The 20,429-nt window shown below is 44.3% G+C and overlaps 1 protein-coding gene across 1 annotated transcript in view; it reads left to right on the top strand.

The window, feature by feature from the left end:
- Window positions 1-1,454: 1,454 nt before the first annotated feature.
- The window catches only part of UBE2R2 (ubiquitin conjugating enzyme E2 R2), a 57,520-nt gene continuing 38,545 nt past the window's right edge, over window positions 1,455-20,429 (top strand). Inside the window, exon 1 of the mRNA XM_009566636.2 lies at window positions 1,455-1,768. Coding sequence (XP_009564931.2) covers window positions 1,592-1,768 — 177 coding nt within the window. The 5' untranslated portion in view covers window positions 1,455-1,591. The remainder of the gene's footprint in view (window positions 1,769-20,429) is intronic.

Below are 20,429 nucleotides of genomic sequence, written 5' to 3'. Positions count from 1 at the left end.
GTCCAGCAGGGGTAGGGACGGGATTCTACTCGGTACTGGTGAGGCTGCACCTCAAATCCTGTGTTTTGAGTCCCTCACTGTGAGAGGGACATTGAGAGGCTGGAGTGTGTCCAGAGAAGGGCAGCAGAGCTGGAGGAGGAGCTGGAGCTCAGGGGTTATGAGGAGAGGCTGAGGGAACTGGTGTTTCATCAGGAGGAGGCTGAGAGCAGACCCCGTCCCTGTCTACAGCTGCTTGGAAGGAGGTTGTGTGAGGTCTTGGTCTCTCCTCCCAAGTGAGAGGGAATGGCCTCAAAGTACACCCGAGGAGGTTCAGATTGGACACGAGGAAACGTTTATTTATCGAAAGAGTGGTGAAGCCCCGTCAGAGGCTGCCCAGGGAGCTGGTGGAGTCTCCATCCCTGGAGGCGCTCAGAGAACGTGCCGTTGTAGCGCTCCGGCTCACGGTGCAGCAGGCACGGCGGCGCTGGCTGACGGCTCGACTGGATAAGCTCTTCTAACCTTGGCGACTCAATTCGATACATCGCGCGGGTCACGTGGGCGAGCGCGGAGAACAGCGACCGACCGCCCCCGGGGACGCGGCGGGGGGAGCGCGCGCCGGAGTGGGCGGGGCGTGCCCGGCTTACGGGGAGTCGTGGCCCAGTTACAGGCTCGGAGTGGGCGTGGCTTATGGCGCGGGGCTGCCTCCATTGGGGGACGCGAGTGGGAGTGGCTCGAGGAGCGGTGGGCGTGGCTAGGAGAGGGGCGTGGCTTGCGAGGCCCGTGAAGAGGGCAAGGGTTGGGCGTGGCTTGCCGCCCACGGGGCGGGGCGCGGCCTCCTTAACGAGCACAGAGAGGGCGTGGCTTGTCGCTCTATTAAACATCCGGGATGGGCGTGTCTCGCGGCCGCACCAAACGGCGCGGAGGAAGCGTGGTTTTCTCAGAGCGGACGTGGCTCGCGAGCCCAATAACCCCTCCGAGGTGGGCGTGGCTTGCGGCGCTGTGGCCGTGGCTCGAGGCCGCCTTGAATAGCACTGAGTGGGCGTGGTTTCGAGAAGGGGCGTGGTTTATTGAGAAGGCGTGACTTTCGATTTTATTAAGCACTGGGGGCTGGGCGTGGCCTGCGGCCGTACCAAACACCATCGAGGGGGCGTGGTTTCGCGGAGGGCCCCGTTTTCCCTCCCTGTGTGAGCGTGGCTTGAGGCGCGGTGGCCGTGGCTCGAGGCCGCATTGAATAGTAGGGAGTGGGCGTGGTTTAGTGTAGGAGGCGTGGCTTATTGGAGTGGGGGTGGCTTACGAGTCCTTTAACCACATGGGGTGGACGTGGCCTCCATCGATTGGGCGTGGTTTAGAAGAGGGAGCGTGGCTCACGTCACAATTCCCCGCCCGATTTGTGGGCGTGGCTCGCGGCCTCACACTTGTCGCCGAGGGGGCGTGGGTTGGCCGGGGGCGTGGCCGGCGCGCTGAGGTCAGCGGCGGAGCGGGCGGTGTCACAAAAGGAAGTGGCGGCGGCGGCGACGGCGTCAGGCGGGGAGGGGTCCGCGGGCGGCGGCAGCGGCAGCGGCACAAGCAGAAGCAGAGCGGGGGGCGGGCGGCCGGGGGGCCGCGCCGCGCCATGGCCCAGCAGCAGATGAGCAGCTCGCAGAAGGCGCTGATGCTGGAGCTCAAGTCGCTGCAGGAGGAGCCGGTGGAAGGGTTCCGCATCACCCTGGTGGACGAGTCCGACCTCTACAACTGGGAGGTGGCGATCTTCGGGCCCCCCAACACTCTCTACGAGGGAGGGTACTTCAAGGTAAGGCTTCTCCCCGGGGGCCGCCGCCGGGCCTGCCCCCGCTGGGCTCCTTTGTGAGCTCAGAGGAGGCGGAACCGCTGCCCCCCCGCCCCCTTCATCCCACAGCCTCCCGGCCTGCAAATCCCCCTCTTTCACCCCAAAAGAAGGCAGGTCGCCGCTGGCAGAGAGTGGATCCTTCCTTTCCACCCGCTCGGCCCGGCTCTCCGCGGGTTTGTTTCGGAGGAGGGGGCTCCCCGGCCCACCCGCCACTTGGGGTGGCGAATTCGGGGTAAAGGCTGCTTTTTTCCTCGAAAATCCGTAGTGTTTCAGGGCTGATTTTCACTCTTATTCTTCCCTGTCCCTCCGCAACCTCCTCCCTAGGCTTTTTTTCCTCTCCAAACTTTTACCCCGGCAGCACTTGGTCCGTGAAGGTGGGTAAATGATTTCAATTCCTCTCTCGACCTTCCTGCTCATCCAAAAAAAACTTTTGTGGTTGTTATTTCACCTCTCGTAAATACGGCAAGGGAGGAAGCTGGCGCTGCCGTCCCAGGAAGGAACCGGAGGGAGCAGACTTAAATTCTCAAAATGACTGGAGGAGAAAATGCAAAAATAAGCAATTAAACCCCGCGGTGCCTGCAGAAGACACATTGCATTGGGTTCACCCCTTCACACTTGATGCACACTCGGTCTCTGGCAAAACATAGAGTCATAGAATGGGTTGGGTTGGAAGGGACCTTAAAGATAATCCAGTTTCAACCCCCTTGCCATGGTCAGGGACACATGGTTCCCCTCATCTTGCGGTTCCCTGGAGTTAACTGTTTTAGTCGTGGCTCCTGCATCTCCCGTTTCATGCCCTTTGGCTTCTGTCAAACTCAAAAAAAAAAACAACTTAGGATGATCCCTCTGCTTGGCTAACACGCATCTTCTGGCCTCTCTGGGTCAAGGTTTAAGGGCTTTGTTCCACAAAACCAAAATATCCTGTAGCTTGGGGAATCATAGATTTGAGTCACGTTTAGTTTGGCCTCATTGTTTTGAAGGAAGAGAAGGCTTTGGCACGAGACTTGCCTTTTGTAATGAGCTGGCTGACTTACTCATGGAGGTGTGATAGATATATTCTTAGTCTCACCTCCATTATTACTTATTCAGGAAGTTGCTAGAGTCTTGGTTTGGTAACTGGGTCATTTTTACATCCGAATGGCTTGGCGACCTCTTCCTACACTGACATTATGCATCCAGTTTTTTCAAAGAGATCACAATGGGCCAAAATATTTTTGGTTAGTTGGGGGACTCTCTGGACTCTTATGTTCATAATTGTTCCTGGAAAGGAGCTGAATCAGCCTGTGAAATAGTCCAAGGATGCATGTTAACAAGTGTAGATTTAGGCAAGGTTGCCAGTTGCCTTACCATATTAGGAATGTGATAATTTTTCTCATATTTTATGTCCTTGAACTTCCACGCCTCTCTTCTAAATTCTTCTGACCGATCCTGTGATACTTATTTTGAGAGTGGGAGAATAAGGTCTCAGAACAAGAAGGACTTGAAGCGTTTGGAGCAGGTCCAGAGGAGGGCCTTGAAAATTATCAGAGGGCTGGAGTACCTCCCATATGAAGACAGGCTGAGAGAGTTGAAGCTTTTCAGCTAGGAGAAGAGGAGGCTCTGGAGAGACCTTGTAGCAGCCTTCCAGTACTTTTAGCAGATGTTCCAGCCTTCCAGAAAAGGCCCTACAGGAAATTTGGGGACAGACTTTTTAGCAAGACCTGTCGTGAAGACATAAGGAGTAATGGTTTTGAACTAGGAGAGGGTAGATTTAGACTGGATTTAAGGAATAAATATTCTAAAACTAGGGTGGTGAAGCACTGGCACAGGTTGCCGACGAGGGTAGTGGAGGCCCCATCCGTGGAAACGTTTAAGGTGAGGTTGAATGAGGCTCTGAGCAACCTGATCCAGTCAAAGATGTCACTGCTCTCTGCAGGTGTTTGGACTAGATGATTTGTAAAGGTCCCTTGCAGCACAAACCACTCTGTGATACCTTCCCCCCTCTGCAGCAGAGAGATTCCCTTCCAGCGGCATGGCTGGAGTCTATTGTATGTTGTTTCTGTCTCCTCTTTCCCCCTGGAGAGAGCATTTGATCTTTGGCTATGCATCTTAAGATCTAAACCACTGCAAAAGTGGTCTTGGACCCTCTCTCTGTCCCTAGGGATAAGGAGTCTTGAGGCCCTGAGAAGTGATGTTCTTGGCTTTCTTTGGATGGGGCTTTCAGGCAGACCTTTAGATGTGTTAGACTTGACTTAATCTGCCTTTTAGAGATGAAATTTCATTTGGTGGTTTGACTTCTGTGATACAGTCATAGCATGCACAAGGTGAGCGCTAGTTCAGGTCAGTGTCTGATTTATTTTTCAGGTTTCTTGGCTACATGAAACATCTAGCTTCATCTTGTTTTGTATTTTTAGTTTCCTCAGATGAGGTAAGCAGGATTAGAAATATGCAATTACAGGATGTCATTTTTTTTAAACTTTGTGGCAATGAGAGTTTGGGATTCTTCCTCTTGAGGTGTGGTAGGAACTGGAGAGAAAACAAAGGCTTCTAGTGAAGCTTGAGTATAAATATTTTGAGGAAAACCTGTGTTTAAAGTGAACTTAATAAAGAAAGTGTTAGTAATGGTTGACTGGGAACACAGATGCTTGATTTGTGCTCATGGAGCTATTGGAGATGGTAGCATCAGCTTTTGGCACCTTGTTTATTCTTGGAGAAATACAACCCTTCTCCCTGGATTGTTGAACTAGCTGAAAGAACTGGAATGAGGAAAGTGCTGTCTTTGCACCTCCTTGACAGGAGCTGCTGCTGTTACAGGCTCTTTCAACATTTCAACAGATTCTGATTGCAATTGTTAATTCTGTATACTGTAGCGTTTGATAAATTGAAGCAGAAATCACATTCTCTGTCTGTTTAAATGGGAGGTTATCAATACCTTGGTGTGGACTGTGATACTGTCAAGGAATGCTTAAATATTCAAGCACAGCATCTAAGCATATTTTATCAACTAATACAGCGTGCTCAAATCTTCTGCAGAATTTCACATTCTAGGACCTTTCAGCTAGATGGGAGGGACAGCAGTGTTTGGAAGTGACGGTTGTGTGCCAGCAGCTTGTGTCAGTGAGGAATAGGAGCAGTCCTGAACCACAAGCCAGCTGAAGATGCAGTCAGCTGAAGGTGCTCATCTGCAGTGGAGGTTCTATCAACCTTTGCCTCATCTAGTGGCTTTATTCTCGGTCACACTGAACACCTGTGGAATGTTGTGGGCAACCCTTTGTTTCAGTTCCAGATTATCACACTTGAGGAAGGAGCTGAGCTCACTGGTTATCTTTCGTTCCTTGCTGGCAACACAAAACTAGCTCAAGGTCAGTGATGTTAAGTCCTCCAAAGAGGTCCAGTGATAAGAGCAAATGTCTGTCCTTCAGCTGGTGTCAGTAAGAAATTGCCAGCTTGCCTGGTTCTGGCAAAGTCAGTTGTATTGAGCTACAAGTGTGAAATGCAATAGGTGAACTAAGGTTTTGGTCCCTGACTCCCTCAGAGTTTAAGGGTGAAGTGTGGCTAGAGCTTGTGTGTCTAAAATGTTGGTTTGCTCACAGCTGATTTGTTATTGAGGTTTTTTTTCAGTGACAAAGGGAGGACCTTTCTGAGAATTAAGTGCTTTGTGTTCAGGTTGCACATAGGGCCAGTTGCTTCTTCATAGGCCAGCTGGGAAGGCCATGGTGTGCTAAGACAGGTCTTTAGATCAGTTTCCACTGGGCTATGTGGTAGTTCTGAATTGCTCTGGAAATGATGGGAATGTGTTTTTCTGGTTTTGCAGGCAGTGTCTGAGCAGTAGAGAACAAGATCGCGCTGTAATCTGCAGAACTATATGTCAGCAGTTTGTCGATGCCATCTTTATGCCATAGGCATCTTCCATTCAGCTGAGGGGTTTTTTTTGCTGCATGGCAGGAGAACTTCACTGTTAATTCTGACAGCTGATACTGGGGGAAGACCACAACAAAGGTTATTGAGCTGTGATGTGGTGATGGTAGAAGCTTGTTAAGATAGATTTCAGTGGCTGAAGGTTGTTCATGGTGAAACTTTCACAACCTCAGTTGCTGCTGAACGGTCTCTGTCTGCCTTGAAATCCAGGGTCTTTAATGCTTGAGCCCAGAGGCTGATAGACCTCTTCCCAATACTTTGGTCGAGTGATGGCTTCAGGATACTTGCAGAATGCTAGAAAGTGTTTCCTGATGGCTTACTCAAAGCTCTGTTTGGTGCAATCGCACCTTAGCGTCGCAGCTTTTTTGGTTGTTTTAAAAAAAAAAAAGAAATTCTTCCCATTTTTATAGTTGAATGGTATTCTTGTGCTGGGAGCCAGTCTTTCAGGGAAGGTACAATTGAGAAATTAGACAAATAGAAACTTCATTATTAAACACATACTGCTGCCCAGAAGCATGGTTTGACCCAGGGTCAAGAAGCATGTTTGATATAGAGCAGAAGTCAATATTGGGAGCTCCTTCAGAGGTGAGTTAGGCTGGGTAGATGAAAATGAATGCACCTAACATGAAAGGAAACAAGAAAAAAATCACTGCATTGTTAGAGCTGCTATTTGATTGTTCTTAAAAGCAATTTATTTCATAAGGTATTTTTGCTGCTTGAAGGAGCAAATCTTGACGTGTAAGGTGGGGGCAGGGGAGAACCCAAGCATGGGTTAGTTTTTCTCAGATAGTTTAGGGGTTCCGTACTTGTCAAGGTGCTGTTTTCCTTGCTTGTTGTTACTCATTAACCATGTGCTGTTTAGTTCTTCATTGTTGTGTCTTGGCTTCTTCCAAGCGATTTGTTTTGATTTCAAAGTAATTTGCAATATATGAGAATAATTTTTTTTCAGAGCAGGAAATCAATATTGGACTTACTTAGGGATAACCGATGGCAGGAATGAGCACTGTGTTTAAAAGTTTGGTACTGTAGGCTACTTCCCAGAAAGCTTGAAATTAAGCAAATAAAAGTTTATTAAGCAATTAGAATTATGTAAGTCGTAGAACACTTAACTCCACAAAAATATTGCTTGGTGCCAGAGGAAAAATAATGTGGCACTCTCAGCACAAAGACTGCCTTTTGCCGGCCCCTGCGCTGCAAGGTGCTGCAGAGCATCTGTCTCAGTGTACTTGGATCACCTATTGTTGCTTTTATGAACCATTGATACTAATAAGCAGGGGTTTGATGGAGAAAAGGGATATGGAAGTGCGAGTGGACAGTGCCTAGAGTCGCTTGTTCTGGGTCTGAAGAACTCCTGTTCAGAGCAGGCTATCTCCAAAGCGATGGAGCCACTAAGCTTTCTGCAGACAGGGAGGCAGGGAACTTCTGATGTTACAGAATCATAGAATGCTGTGGCCTGGAAGGGACCTTTACAGGTCATCTAGTCCAGCCCCTCTGCAGAAGCTGGGACATCATCAGCTGGATCAGGTTGCGCATAGCCCCATCCAACCTGACCTTGAATGCTGCCAGGGATGAGGCATCCACCACTGTCCTGGGCAACCTGTGCCAGTGTTTCACCACCCTTACTGTAAAAAAATTCTTCCTTAAATCCAGTCTAAATCTACCCTCCCTTAGTTTAAAGCCATTACTGTTCCTTCACAACGGGACTTTCTAAAAAACCGGTTTTTCTAAAAAGCCTGTTCCCATCTCTCCTCTTCCAGCCTTTAAGTACTGGAAGGCTGCTGTATGTTGGCTCACTGATGCTAGGCACAGCCATGATCTCAGGCCTGGAAAGTACATTACTGACCCTCACTCTGCTGTTACAGTTTGGTTTTTTTCTGAATGGCTCCTTCGGTGCACTCCACAGAACCTCCCAGACAACTTGTCTACCTGTAGCCTGTTTTGGACAGCAGTCTGTCCTCAGGAGGAAACAGGCAAGGCAGTGATGCTGACCAGCTCCCTGTCCTTTCCCTAGAGCTCCTCTGATCCAGGCAGGGTTATTGGGTATGCCAAAAGGCATAGATAGTGATTTCCATTTCTGGTACTGTCTGAAAATACAAGGTCATGTGCGATTAGGTCCTTTTGTACACCAAGAGGAGAGCTGTAGTGCAGCCCAACTCTGCCATTAGAATGAAAACGGAAAGCTTTCCATTCGGAAAGATAGAGTGCTGTCAGTTTATATAATTTTTCCATTGATCAGCCTTATTTCCATGAGTTTGCCTAGAATGATCCTTGGATAAGGTAAACTACAACATGATTTTTTTTTCTTGGGTAGCAAAGAACTGTTCCTCTTTAAATTTCTTGCCTGTGTGCTCAAGAGATAGTAACTAGAAGTATGTAGATAGCTTTAAATTTGGTTCATTTCATAGGAGTTAGTGGAAGTTTTTGACTCTCTCGTGTTAGAAGGGTGTTCTTTTTAATTTTTTGTGCAAATCCTTAAGATCTCCAGTATTGCAGTGATGTTATGCCAGCGAGGGCCCACATTTGTAACTTCTCAGAGGCTCAAACGTGTTTTTACCTTCCTGTTTCTGAAGTCATGCTTGCACTGCCTGCATTTTACATACATTTAAACTAGGTATCTTCTCTTCAATGACATTTTAGGTCTACTGCATGGTGCTTATCTTACGTCTGGAAGGTAGGAAATGCTAGAAAAAGAGTGTTTGCAGGACTTAGATCTTTGACATGCAAACTATATCTCTCTTATGGCCATCATCGGATGTTCATAGTAAGGGGCAGTACAGACTCAACGGTGGAGGGTTTATGTTAAACCTCAGTGTAACTGAGTTAAAGTTGGAAATATGGCAGTTAGTTTGACTAGAGGTTATGTGACTCATAGCAGGCCTTCTTATAATTTGGGCTGCACATGATCAGATATATGCATACACATATGCACGTGCATGAAATTAGCTTGCTATTTCCAGAGTGCTACCTCATTTCTGAAACCTTAGTGTTTTATCCAGCATTATGAGTTGGAGGAATTGCATTTAATCTTAGTAAGCTTTTGTGGTAGAAACTTCCTGAGAGTGTCTCCTCTCACCCAGCCAGTTTAATAGTAATAACTTTGGCATTGTGTACCCTCCCCTGTGGCCAAGATGAACCAAATTGATCGATTGCTTAACTCCACATTTTCTGAAATATTTAAAATACACAAATAGTTGCCCAAAGTGGCCTACAAATGGGAGAAGAATGATGAAGCTACTGTACTGGGGTACATGTAGGCTCTTTTGGAATCTTGCTTGACTTCAAGAAATGTGACCTTAAGACTTCCTTGATGTTTGGGATTTTCAGTTGAGGCTGTCACCCTGAGAACAAAGGTAATGTAAAGTGTCTGTCATAAGTGGGTGACACAGGTATCATAGTATTTGTGATTAACAAAGAAAAGGCTCCCTGTCAGGCAGGCTGGCCTTGCCTCTTAAGGTTTTAGTGCTAAAAGCATGACACAATGTGTTCCCATTGGTCTGTTTTGGTGCCTTAATTATTTAAGTAAGAGTTTAGAAATCCAGGTAAAGAGTTTTTGCTTGAGAGATGAAATTTAAATTAATAGCAGTAGGGACACGTTTGCAATAGCTGTATGACTCTTCCTTAAGTTAAGATGTGTACCTTAGTTAAAGTATTTTAAACATATGGTTTAGTGTTCATTGTAGCAGAATATTTGGAGGGGTTAATATGCAAGACCTTTTGCCAGAGTATGGAACAGTGTAAGGACCAGTGTTTAGCTACTTGTACCGCTTTGGTCAAGTCTTGTGCGATAAGACACTTGTCCATTGTGTGAAAATTCTTGTTTTTAAATTGATTTGTAGACATCTGTGCGTCTGGAAACCTTTTGCTGTCAGACCTAACCAAAGAGTTAAATAATATTCTCCTTTGCAGTCCTTTTGTTGGCCTTATCAAAGCAAAAACCACACCATGGAGCTTTGACTGACAGTACATCCTGTGAAGACACATTTGATCTTGCATGAAGTCCATTCATATAAGCCTCTAATTCATGGATGTAAACTACACTGGTATGCAAGTGTTTGCTTATCTTGGGTAGAATAAAACTACCTCTAAAAGCACTTACCTTTATTAAAAGAATGGGCTTCTTATATATTGAAGAAAACTGTATTTTACCTTGGTGCTCCCGATCGCTTTTCTTGCAAAACAGTAACCGTACCCTCACTTAGTGGCTGAATGGCTTTCAGTGGTGCATTAAGCAGTATAACCTGAGAGGGTAACATCTCTACTGTAGATTTTAAGTGGCTTGTAGCTATTATCTAAATCCCTTCTAATTTGTTCTTTCTGTGGTAACAAAATGCCCATACCCAAACGTTTCAGAGGAAGATGCGTGGCACTTCTCAGTGAAGGTGGAAAGAAAAGGCCTTGTCCTTGTCTCTTCGTAAGGATATTGCTTAATCTCTGCCTAACCTCATTTTGTTGTTGTTGTTGTTGTGGCCATATTACTCAAAACGCTAAGGAAAAAAAGACACTGAGGCTTAAAAGTTGTTGAAAACTTAGTATTCAAATTGGGTGGATGATGGTAACGTTTCTTCTCTGGTATAATTCTGTGTCAAGGGAAGGTTTCTGGAGTCAGCCATAGTCACATTTAAACAATTCTTTATAAAGGACCTATTGTCACTTCTTTTTTTTTGAAAGAACTCCTAAATGAAACTGAGCTTTTTTTATTGCTGTATGATCTCCATTGCAGCAGATAAAAATTAAAGTTTTGAGACCAGCATATGGGATTATTTCCATTTCTCAGTGTCTGCCAGGAACCTGAAAGCTTATGTGCTTCAAAATTTGACTAATATGCTTTCTGTGAAATGTAACTGATTTTTTTTTTTTCTTGCTGGTAGCAGTCTTTCATTTGTTTGGAAGAAGCTTGGCTGCCTTTGGCCTGAAATACAGCAATGGCGGCACTTCTGGGGGAAGCTGGGTAGGTGGGGTGCACTTCACTGAGGCTTTGAACATTTACGCTTCTGCATTTTGGAGTCAGCTGGATTATTTTTGAAAATTTGTTCATACTGAAGTTCATTTTGACTCACAGAGGTTCATGGGCAGACTGATCAGAGACTGAAGCCCAGCCTTAGCAGGGTCATCGTGGCATGTCATTCTGGAGATCTGCTTTAAATGGCAATAACAGCCAAGTTCATTGTCTTGAACCCATATAGTCTATGGCTGCTCTCCAGCAGGAAAGAGATCAGAGCTGTATTGACTGCTACTAAGAAGGGATGGGGTAAGAAGGCTGCTGGTCTTGAAAGTGGAATAAATGCACATTCTTCTGGATATTATGGAATAGGTCTGGCTTCAAGTGCTCTTAGAGGTGATACTGATTTCAGTGATTTGAAGCACCCTGCTTAATGTTCAGCTTAGATGAATCATTGTTAACTTTCATCCAGTTTGCACGCTTATTCCACTTCTTCACTTTTGTTCATGTCTGGTGCAAGTGATAACGCTTATGCTTAGACTCTTCAAACAGGGACTATATTTTGCCTGCAAGGGGCAATTAAGTAATACGCTGGCAATCAACAAAAGCTGTGAAAAGCCATGCTGTTTAATGGTAATGTCTACGAAGACCACAGCTGGGCTGTCAGCTATAGGTATGTGCTGCCTACCTTAGCCCAGGGAGCTTCCTGCTGGGAGCTGTAGGCATGTTGCTACGTGGTAGAACAGGGCAGGGTAAGGGTTGTGAGTAACTAACCCAAAGCATAGCATGGCCTGTTCCCAGGTCTTACGGGTGTGCAGTGAAATGACACATGAGCATATCTTCAGCAATCTTTGGTGTGTGCACCGTACTTGAGATCTTGCTCACTGTCCAAGTAGAAAATGCCACACACTGTGGGGTCAGCCCTGAGCAATGGCAGAGGCATGGAGGAAGGTTCTGGTATGCTTGGCCACAAAAGACCTGTTGCTGTAATGCCACCAGGCCTTTTCATCCATGTTGGAGTATCTGGGAATCCAAGCCCATCTCGAGTGTCTCCCTCTTCCTTCATCTCTTTTCCTATGCTGGACTGATTGCATTTTGGGGCATGACTGAGGGCTGACATAAGGTCACCATATCTGGCCTGATTAGGGCTCCTGATGTCTCAGCCTTCTTCCGTTTTATCTTCCCGTCTGCAGCTCAGCTTTGCTGACCGCATGGATGACTTTCACCTATTTCCAAGAGAACATTGAAGTATTTTTGACCTGCCTGCTTCTAAGCCATACTTCTAAGGTGACTAGCTTATGCTATTAAAACAAAACTAAGCTTGCTGGTGGTGCTGGGGAAGGCCTTAGTTATATTTCAGCAAAGCTAGCAAAGCCCTGGTTGGAAGTTGGTGGAATGAAAGAAATTTTTTATGTGTTGGCATCTACATCAGTTCTGTTGTATTTTTAACTTCCATGCACCAATTTATTTGGGATCTCCTAGATGCATCAGTTCGTAGCTGAAGTAAAAGTATTTTTGGGGGATTTTCTTGCCTTTTTTTAAGTATAGAGCAGCAGCTTCTGTACTCTCGAAAGAAGAATAGATGCAATATGTTTCCTGGAATGAACTCTGGATAAATAGTGGGGTTTGCAGTGTTGTCATCCAAAATCTATTCTAAATCCCTTTCTATTAAAAAAAAAAATACTTTGAAAGAGGAGTTACATGGCAGATGAACATAATCATACCACTGAGAAGGAGATTCCCTGTTCTCAGAAGGGACTGGAGTTTTGTTAGACTATTTTTCTGTGGTACATAATTTGTACAACTGTAGTAATGCAGAAAAAATGGAGATGAGAAAACTTAGGCTGAGCCTGAGGCCCACTATTAATGCTTGGTTGACAAGCTGAATTTGGATCTTAATGTGCAGACTAACTAGATGATGTCAACTTGAAGTAAGAGGGTTGTGAGAAATCTTCTTCCAAGAATGATTTGTCTTTTGCTAGGTGCTTTTAGGGCAACCCAAATGTTGTTTTCTGCTAGGTAGCAGGCCACAAACTTTCTTCGGTACATGTTTAGTTGCGCTTTGCTTGGTAAAGCTTTTAAGCATTGCTCTGTCACATTTAGTTTGAATGTGAATTGCTATGATCTGATGTAAGACTTGGTGAAAGGGATGCACAATCCAGAACTGATCATCTGTTAGGCCCTTTGTGTGGGTGAAGCATGGCACTTGTCGAGAACAGTCTGCGGATGCTACACAAACAGGATGAGAGAGCCAGTGCAATGTGTTGTTCTAGATCTGTTAGTGAATGTAAGAGGTGCTCATCTGAAGGACACAGGACTAGGATTGGAAGAGTCATGCAGAAGTATGGGGGCTTTGTACAGCTTTGAATGTGAGGTATAGTCAAAATGTTCAACAACAGTAAGAGGCAGTATAATTTAGTGAATAGGGTAGGGACTGAAAGTCTTTCTATCTGTAATGGGTTTGTATTCATGATCCTGGATACATTAACATTTTTATATAAAATGGGTATACCTCATAATAGCATAGTTGACTAAATCTGTAGGTAGAAAGCGTTTTGCTTTTTATAAATAGCACATGGGAAAGCTTTCTTCCAAAACAAGTTCAACTTGTATGTTTACGAGTACAGTATTTAAAATTGGAATAGCTGAAGAAATTGTCAAGTGAATAGCTATCAGGCTGCTTGAGCACAAAAGCAGAGAGGTTTTTGGAACAAAAACTTGTGATTATTTCTGTTTTTTTAAAAATAAAAACCTGAGCAGTTTCCTGAAGAACCCTAGCACAGATCCTGATGTACTGACAAGTCATACTCCTCTGCATAGACTTTGTCCGTGAGGCAGCTGCAGCAATTCTCTAAGAGCAAAAAATAAAGCTGGGGTTGTGTAACTTAACCTGGGGGAGGAGAGAGACATTCCTGGCGTCAAAGAGAAAGCCATCAAGTCAAGGCCTGGGTATGTAGGCTTGCTGGGGGAGACGTATGCTATGCAGGCTTCACAAATAATTCTCGGAAAGAGTGTGTCAGGAAGAATCTGGGTGAACTTCTCATTGGAGGAGGCAAAGCTATGCCTTGGCTGCCTCACTTGGAATGTCAGAGATCTGCACTGATTTCAGAGTTACCCAGCTTTTTTACCCCCCACCTCTGGGATTTCTTTCTGTCTTAATTTCTCTGTCCCCTTCTGCCCTTCTACAGCCACCCCAGGTCTTCTCTCCTGTGCTTTGAAGATTAGGTTCAAAATAAAGCCTGTAAGCATAGTGAAACTGGCATGTGGGATTTGATGTCAGCATGGAATGGTCACAGCTCCATAAGAATAGCCAGGGAAACAGCCTGATGTGGCACTTCATGGGAGCCAGGACATTCACAGTGCGAGATTTGATTCTCTTAAGTTAAGACTAGGTTTAAAGTGTATTACTGACATGCCTCCAAGTTCTGTTGTGCTTGTCACCCTAAGTGCAATTACCCAGGCTATGCCACAACACTGAGCTTAAAACACATGGGCAGAATGCCAAATTCTACACTTAGCAAGCACTTTAAATAGAAAACTACAGCACAACTGACCTGCAGGTACCTTTCTTTTTATACGGAAAGCTGAGGCTTCTATGCCTTAATTGTAAATGCATTTATCAAAATGCTGTTGTATAATACTTATTCAGTAAAATAACACTTTGTCACAGCTTAATGCAATTGCCATGTAGAGTGAGTTTCAGGGAGAATATGAAGTCTTTTCCTGCTCCAGTTTTGTTAACTTTGTATTAATATGTGTACAGTGAAAGAAATGCTCGGGGTCTTCTCCAGTGACACTGTCACTCAGAGCAAACCATGAAGGTTTGGTACTAAACCGTTGAGATCATTTTGCAGTGTCTAAATATGCCTGCATTGCAGGAGTTGCACATTTGACCTGTCTCAAGCACAATCGTGGTCTGGTAGCAACAGCATGATAGTTAATACCAGTTGCAAACTAACCTAGTTTATGGGTTGGTTTAATCTCACATTGCCATGGCTAGACTGCTACTAGTATCCACATTAATGGAAGAAAACTCTGTACAGTTGCAGCTGTAAATCTAAGTCACAGCAGTGAGGACCAGGAAGGCAGAACTTGAAAGCTACTGTTGTTGGGCTTCAAATGTTGATGGCAGAAAGACACTGGTAGCTGTGCTGGTGGTAGGACTTAACCAAACCTGGCTTAGCTGTTTCTGTTGCTTTATCCCGTATTTTATAAGATGTAATTCTCATTGAAGGTTTGTGATGCCTCCTTTTCTGGGTCTAACATAGATGAACCGGCGGAAGGAGTGCTGTGCAGGGTATTATTTCCCTACTTTTATTGTTGTGAAACTCCTGGACACTGTTGTGTCTTCTGAGGACTTCACTGCTTGCAGAGCTCAGCTGTATTGGGCACCAGGTTTTGCTGCTGGTGCTGCTGCAGGGGAATATGACAGTTTACGCCTTACTTAGTTAAAATGTCTATATAGCTATGGAGATTGTCCGCTTCTTAATTTCTTTGTGGAAGTTCTGTGATCATTTTTAATAAAGACACCTGTGTGGGCGTATATTTCAAGGCCTGTCTGAATTTGATAATTATTATACTGAGTCGTTCTCTGCTTCTCTTGGTAACAGAAAACAAAATAGAAGGAGTCTTCAGTGAGTTATTGAAAGCAATAGCACAGGTGTGCATAAACCTGGTTTAGATGTGTACCTCTGATTGCATCCACCCCTTCATCGTCTCAGTCAGTGCCTTGGAATTTAAGCTATTGCACTTCTCCCAGCTTTGCAGGAAACCTCACTTCTGAGAATATAATTAAAACAAATCTGTTCCTATGAAAAAAACTTGATTCTTAGGACAGTAGATCTCAAAGGCTACTAAAAGGGATTCTTTTTTTTTTTTTAAAACAAAAGAAGCCAGATTTCAAAATTATTATTTCTTGCAGCTGATTTCCTAGAAGTCATGGTGAAGGGAAGGGAGGCCCAAGATAGATGAGCCGAGGTGCTGGTGTTGACTGCAGTTGCCAAGACAACTGCTTAATCACTTAAATATCTCTAGGAACATAGCTAACGAATGTTAAGATTGAGAAATGGAGATGGGTTGAGAAGAACCAGGAGCAATGAGCACCTTGAGGTTTGTACAGGGGATTTATTTGACTACAATAGAAAGCTGCTGGTTTTGGCGGTGGAGTTCTTGAGTGATTCAACCCTGATGGCGGGTCTCTTGTAACAACAGTGTGTCTGGCTGCCCTCTTGTTGCACAAAGCAAGATCCTGCAGGAGAAACACTGACATCCCAAGGTATATTCATTCCCCCAAAAGTGGCTGATGAGTGTGGTATGAATTCAGGTTTAATACTACTGGAGTTCTTAATTTTAAGGTGAAAGAGGGGAGTTTTAGACTAGATATTAAGAAGAAATTTTTTACTGTGAGGGTACTGAGGCGCAGGTTGTCAAGAGAAGTCATGGAAGCACCATCCCTGGAGGTGTTCAAGACCAGGTTAGATGGAGCTATGAGCAACCTGATCAGTGGAAGGTGTCCCTGCCAATGGCAAGGGGATTGGGACTGGATAATATTTAAGGTCCCTTCTGACCCAAACCATTCTGTGATTTTGCAGCCCCATTGTTCAATGTAGTCTTACAGACATTGCAGCAAAAACCAATTCAAAAAAAACCCTGCATGCAAGCGGATGTAAGTGTGAGAATTGTATTCTGTGGCAGAGCTGAACTGCAGAAGCTGCAGCTCTGTCAAGGGTTGTTTTGGGTCCTTGTAGTGCTTATCATGGTGAAAAATAGAGACATCTTGCCATGTGTGTTTTGCTAATCGTGATTGCGCATGCTGTTCCATGGGTCTTTAGGTGAAACTGGTAAGTTTTAATCTTTTACTTTTCTTATGGAGCACTTAATTCTCTTTCACGTTGGCACAAAAAAAAGCCCCAGAGAAGGCCTGACTGAAATGAGTGGAGTTTGAGCCAATTGTTTCCTGCGGCCACAAGCATATTTGTAACTGCCAACTATGACAGGTATTTCTACAGGCACTGAATCTTAAGCAGAACACCAGGTGCTCAGAGAAGTTACAGAAGACTTAAGTGTATGCTTTCTGCCTCTCATCTAATAGCTGGTTTCTGAGCTTCTCTTTGTGTAGTAACTTGTGAAAAGTCATAGTCAAAACTTTTGGTTCAAGTGTGAGTGGAAAATTCATAAGCTGCTACTTGCTACACCACTACTGCAAAGGGCAGCAAGTAGTGAAAACTGATGATAGGATCAATTTTGATCTTTTTTTTCTAGGAAAAATCCTTCCCTACAGATGTAGTAGGCATAGTCGGAGTTGCTATATATAATCCTTTTTTTTTTTTTTTTGACTTAGATGTTTAAAAACTATCTGGCTCCACTGTTAGTGGTTAATATACTAGTTGGCAGATTTGGTGTTGCTGTGATGCAGATCCAGTTTGGTGCTCTGGTTATTTCATTCGAAACTTCATAATTTGACCAGCTATTTCTGCTTAGCCACGTTTTTTAGAATGGGTGAATCTATTATAACTTCATTTACTAGCAATGTAAGCCAGTGTTACAGTTAATACTTGATTGAACTTCTGAAGCCTTGCCAAATTAGAGGGGAGTTTTCCTTAGTGAGTGATATCAACTTCTGCATTACTGAAGTGTTAAAGTAAAAAATTCCAGTCCCTGGTGTAATGCAAATTCTGATGGTGAGTTTCTGATGGTCTGAGTAGCTTTTGCTGAAGAAGCAGTGGCAAAAATACTTTTGAAGGTTTTCTCCTATTCTGACTTATAAGCTTTGAGTCTGCCTCCCCTCTCCTACCATCAAGGTATTCTTACACAAAGTGCTAATCTTAGACATGGGGCTCCAGACTTTTTAAGGCTTCTGCAACTTCATCTGACACTGATCAAGAGAGTAATCACAAATCACCTCTGGAAGTAGAGTGATACATCTTCCAAATATTTTCCATAACAGGCAAGGAATATTCAGTTAACAAAAACAAGGAAGCATGGGATGAAACCTGGATCACTCGATATAAACTCTTTGAATTCTGTACTTGTAGTGATCTACTCCGGTAGTTGGATCTGCTATTCTTTATCTGTCTACTTTCACTACTTCAGCAGCTGATAGTTCCAAAAAGGCATGGTGCAATCAAACCCACCCTCTTGTCAAATTGATATTGGGAGCTTTATAAACTAGGCACATGAGTAGTCTGGATTTTCTGAAGAGAGCATATGGTAGCTGACACTTCAGCTGGAGATGTCTTGGTAATTATAGCTGCTTTGTCTGGATCCCTCTGCCGTTTCATGGGGCTAATGGCCAATTAAGCTCCTCTTGGTAGAATCAAGGAAGGAAGGCTGCTAAAAAATATTTGGTTTCTGCACATCTTTAATTATCCTGTGAAGCTTGCTCTGGGCCAAAAGCTTGGAGTCCAAGGTGTGAGGTTAAAGTGGTTAAGTGCTTCTATAGGGAGTGAGTAGTCCCACCACTAGTGACAAACCTTTTTCTGAATGTAGGAGGATCTCCATTTTCCGGCTGATCTTTTTTAGGACAGGCTAAAGCAAGCCTGTTGTTAGAGACCTTTGTTGTTGTACTCTACCTTCAGGTAGTAGCTGGTTACTGAAATCAGCAGAGAATTTCTTCCTTAGCTGTCTTATTGTGATGGTCTGGGTGTTTCCTTGTGATGATGTGGCTTTGAGGGTGAATCACATTGACTTGTGTCTTAAGCATCTCAATTCTGGCTTAATGTGTTGCAAGCATTTGCAAGTATAAATCAGCTAAAGTTTGGCCCGGGCTGCTTTTATTCCAAGATAAACATAATATACGATTGCTCAGGTTCAAGCTTCTCTAGTGAACTTGTTCAAGTGAAATATGGTTTGATTGATCTTCTTATGCTGATCCTTGGTGTGATTTAGCTAACAGTTGTTAGAACAATGGGCATCATTTCTACTGTTCTACACCAAGCAAAACTATGGGAAAGAACCATATATCTATGATATAGTGGCTGACTCATGCCATGTGACTTGGTGTTCTTTTAATCCTTTTATAAACTATTTTATCCTAAGTAATGTAATTATGGATGTTCTTATTATCTATATAATGCCCAATCCCTTTTGAATTCTACTAAACTGTTGGTGTTAATGTTGCTTAACAATAATTAGTAAAATACAGGTGGTTTGTGTATTGTTTAACTTTTGATCAAACCCTTTGAAATGTTGTTTGTGCTGACCTGTTACACTTTTCTGTTGGTAATTCTTCCAATGCTGAACAACGAATGGGAACTCTTTCCAAGGGATAGTCGCATCAGCCTGATTGCAGGCCTTGAGCTTGGATCTTTTCTCAAGCTTGTCTTCAAAGCTCTTGTACTGGGTTTCCACTTGACATGGCAGGCTTTTAAGAGTGTTTGATAGCCTCCTTCCCAAAGTAGGGAGCATTTTGTAGGAAGCATCACATTCACCATGAAAACAAAGCCTTACTGTGTCCCTTGTAATGCAAACGTGTGAGTTGCATTGCTGGATCGCATTCTGCTACTTTAACCATCCTTTTACATGCTGCTGTGATAAAGAATAAATGGTAGGTGGTGTTCAGACATTTTCAATGTTTGATTGTTTAGCTTTGCCAGGATACTGGGGAGGCCTCCACTTTGTGGCTTGCTTATTCTTCCTTTCTCAGGTGCCGTTTGCTATAGACAGGCTTGGTTGTTCAAGGTCAAAGTTTCTTCAAAGTTAAGGAACAATACAGGCTTCTCAAATGATCCCTGCTATGCTTTGTTGCAATATTTTTATCCTGTACAATGTTACCTTGTAACTCTATCACAGTTTTGGAGGAATCTGTGGTAAGTAGGGTAAAGAACTAAAATTGTGCAGAGGTGCCTGAAGTGTCAATAACTTCAGTACAGAAGAGTGATATTAAAGGCCACTCCATTTATTTTAAGTGCTTTGCAGTGAGATGTGGAGGGGTTCTGCTGTCTCCTGTCTGGTGCCTCAGGGCTTTGACTTGTGCAAGAAACTTAATATGTGGCCCTTGTCCAAAAGCGTCGGTCAGTCTTCAGTCTCGGGTTGTTGCTTGGCATTGTGTTTGGTTCCCTCCTCATCTTGAAGAGACTAAGCCATATCTTCTGGTCTTTGAGGGGTAACGAAGTCATCAGGCTGTAAGTTTATGCTTCTTTCTCCTGGTTGAAATGTCTGCCTTCTAGATTCTTGGCTGCATCGTGTGGTAGGGCCAAAGCTTAGCCAGCAGAGAGGGAATGTGCCTTTGTGGCCGAAGGTCCTCACCTGGAAGAAGGGATTGCTCCTATTTATCAGGTCACTTTCCAGTGTGAAATATTTATAATCCTGACAGCCTTTTTTCAAGCTTTGTTCTCTGAGCAATCAGGCTCCTTTTTTTTCTAGCTTGAGTTTTTGCATTCCTGTCTGGGCAGTGGCCTGGCGCCAAGGGGAAAGCGGGGAGAGAACTGTATTTAATGCCCTTTAGGGTAGGGCATCCACCCAGAAGGTGGAGGATGCAGGTTAAAGTGCCTTTGGGTGAAATGCCCCAGTGCCAGCTGACTGAATAAGCTGTCCCAGTTTAGCTTTTTTGAGGAAAATAGGACAATCATTTGAACAAACTGCCCGGTTAAAGTGGCCACGTACAGGATTTGAGGCTCTGAGTCAGCCTCATGCACGTAGCTTTGTGTAACCTTGATTTCGGTATCAAATTCCCAGATTTCAGTGTTCAAGACATGTCAAGGCAGTTCCTTCTCTGTTGCTTCTATTGGGCAGGTCACCTAGCACTACTGAGAGAGAATATACAGAGAATCCTGGGTTTAGCTCTGGAGT

The sequence above is a fragment of the Cuculus canorus genome, chromosome Z, assembly GCF_017976375.1.
Source record: "Cuculus canorus isolate bCucCan1 chromosome Z, bCucCan1.pri, whole genome shotgun sequence".
In the NCBI taxonomy this organism is placed as follows: Eukaryota; Metazoa; Chordata; class Aves; order Cuculiformes; family Cuculidae; genus Cuculus; species Cuculus canorus.
This window is presented reverse-complemented; position numbering and strand designations above follow the sequence as displayed.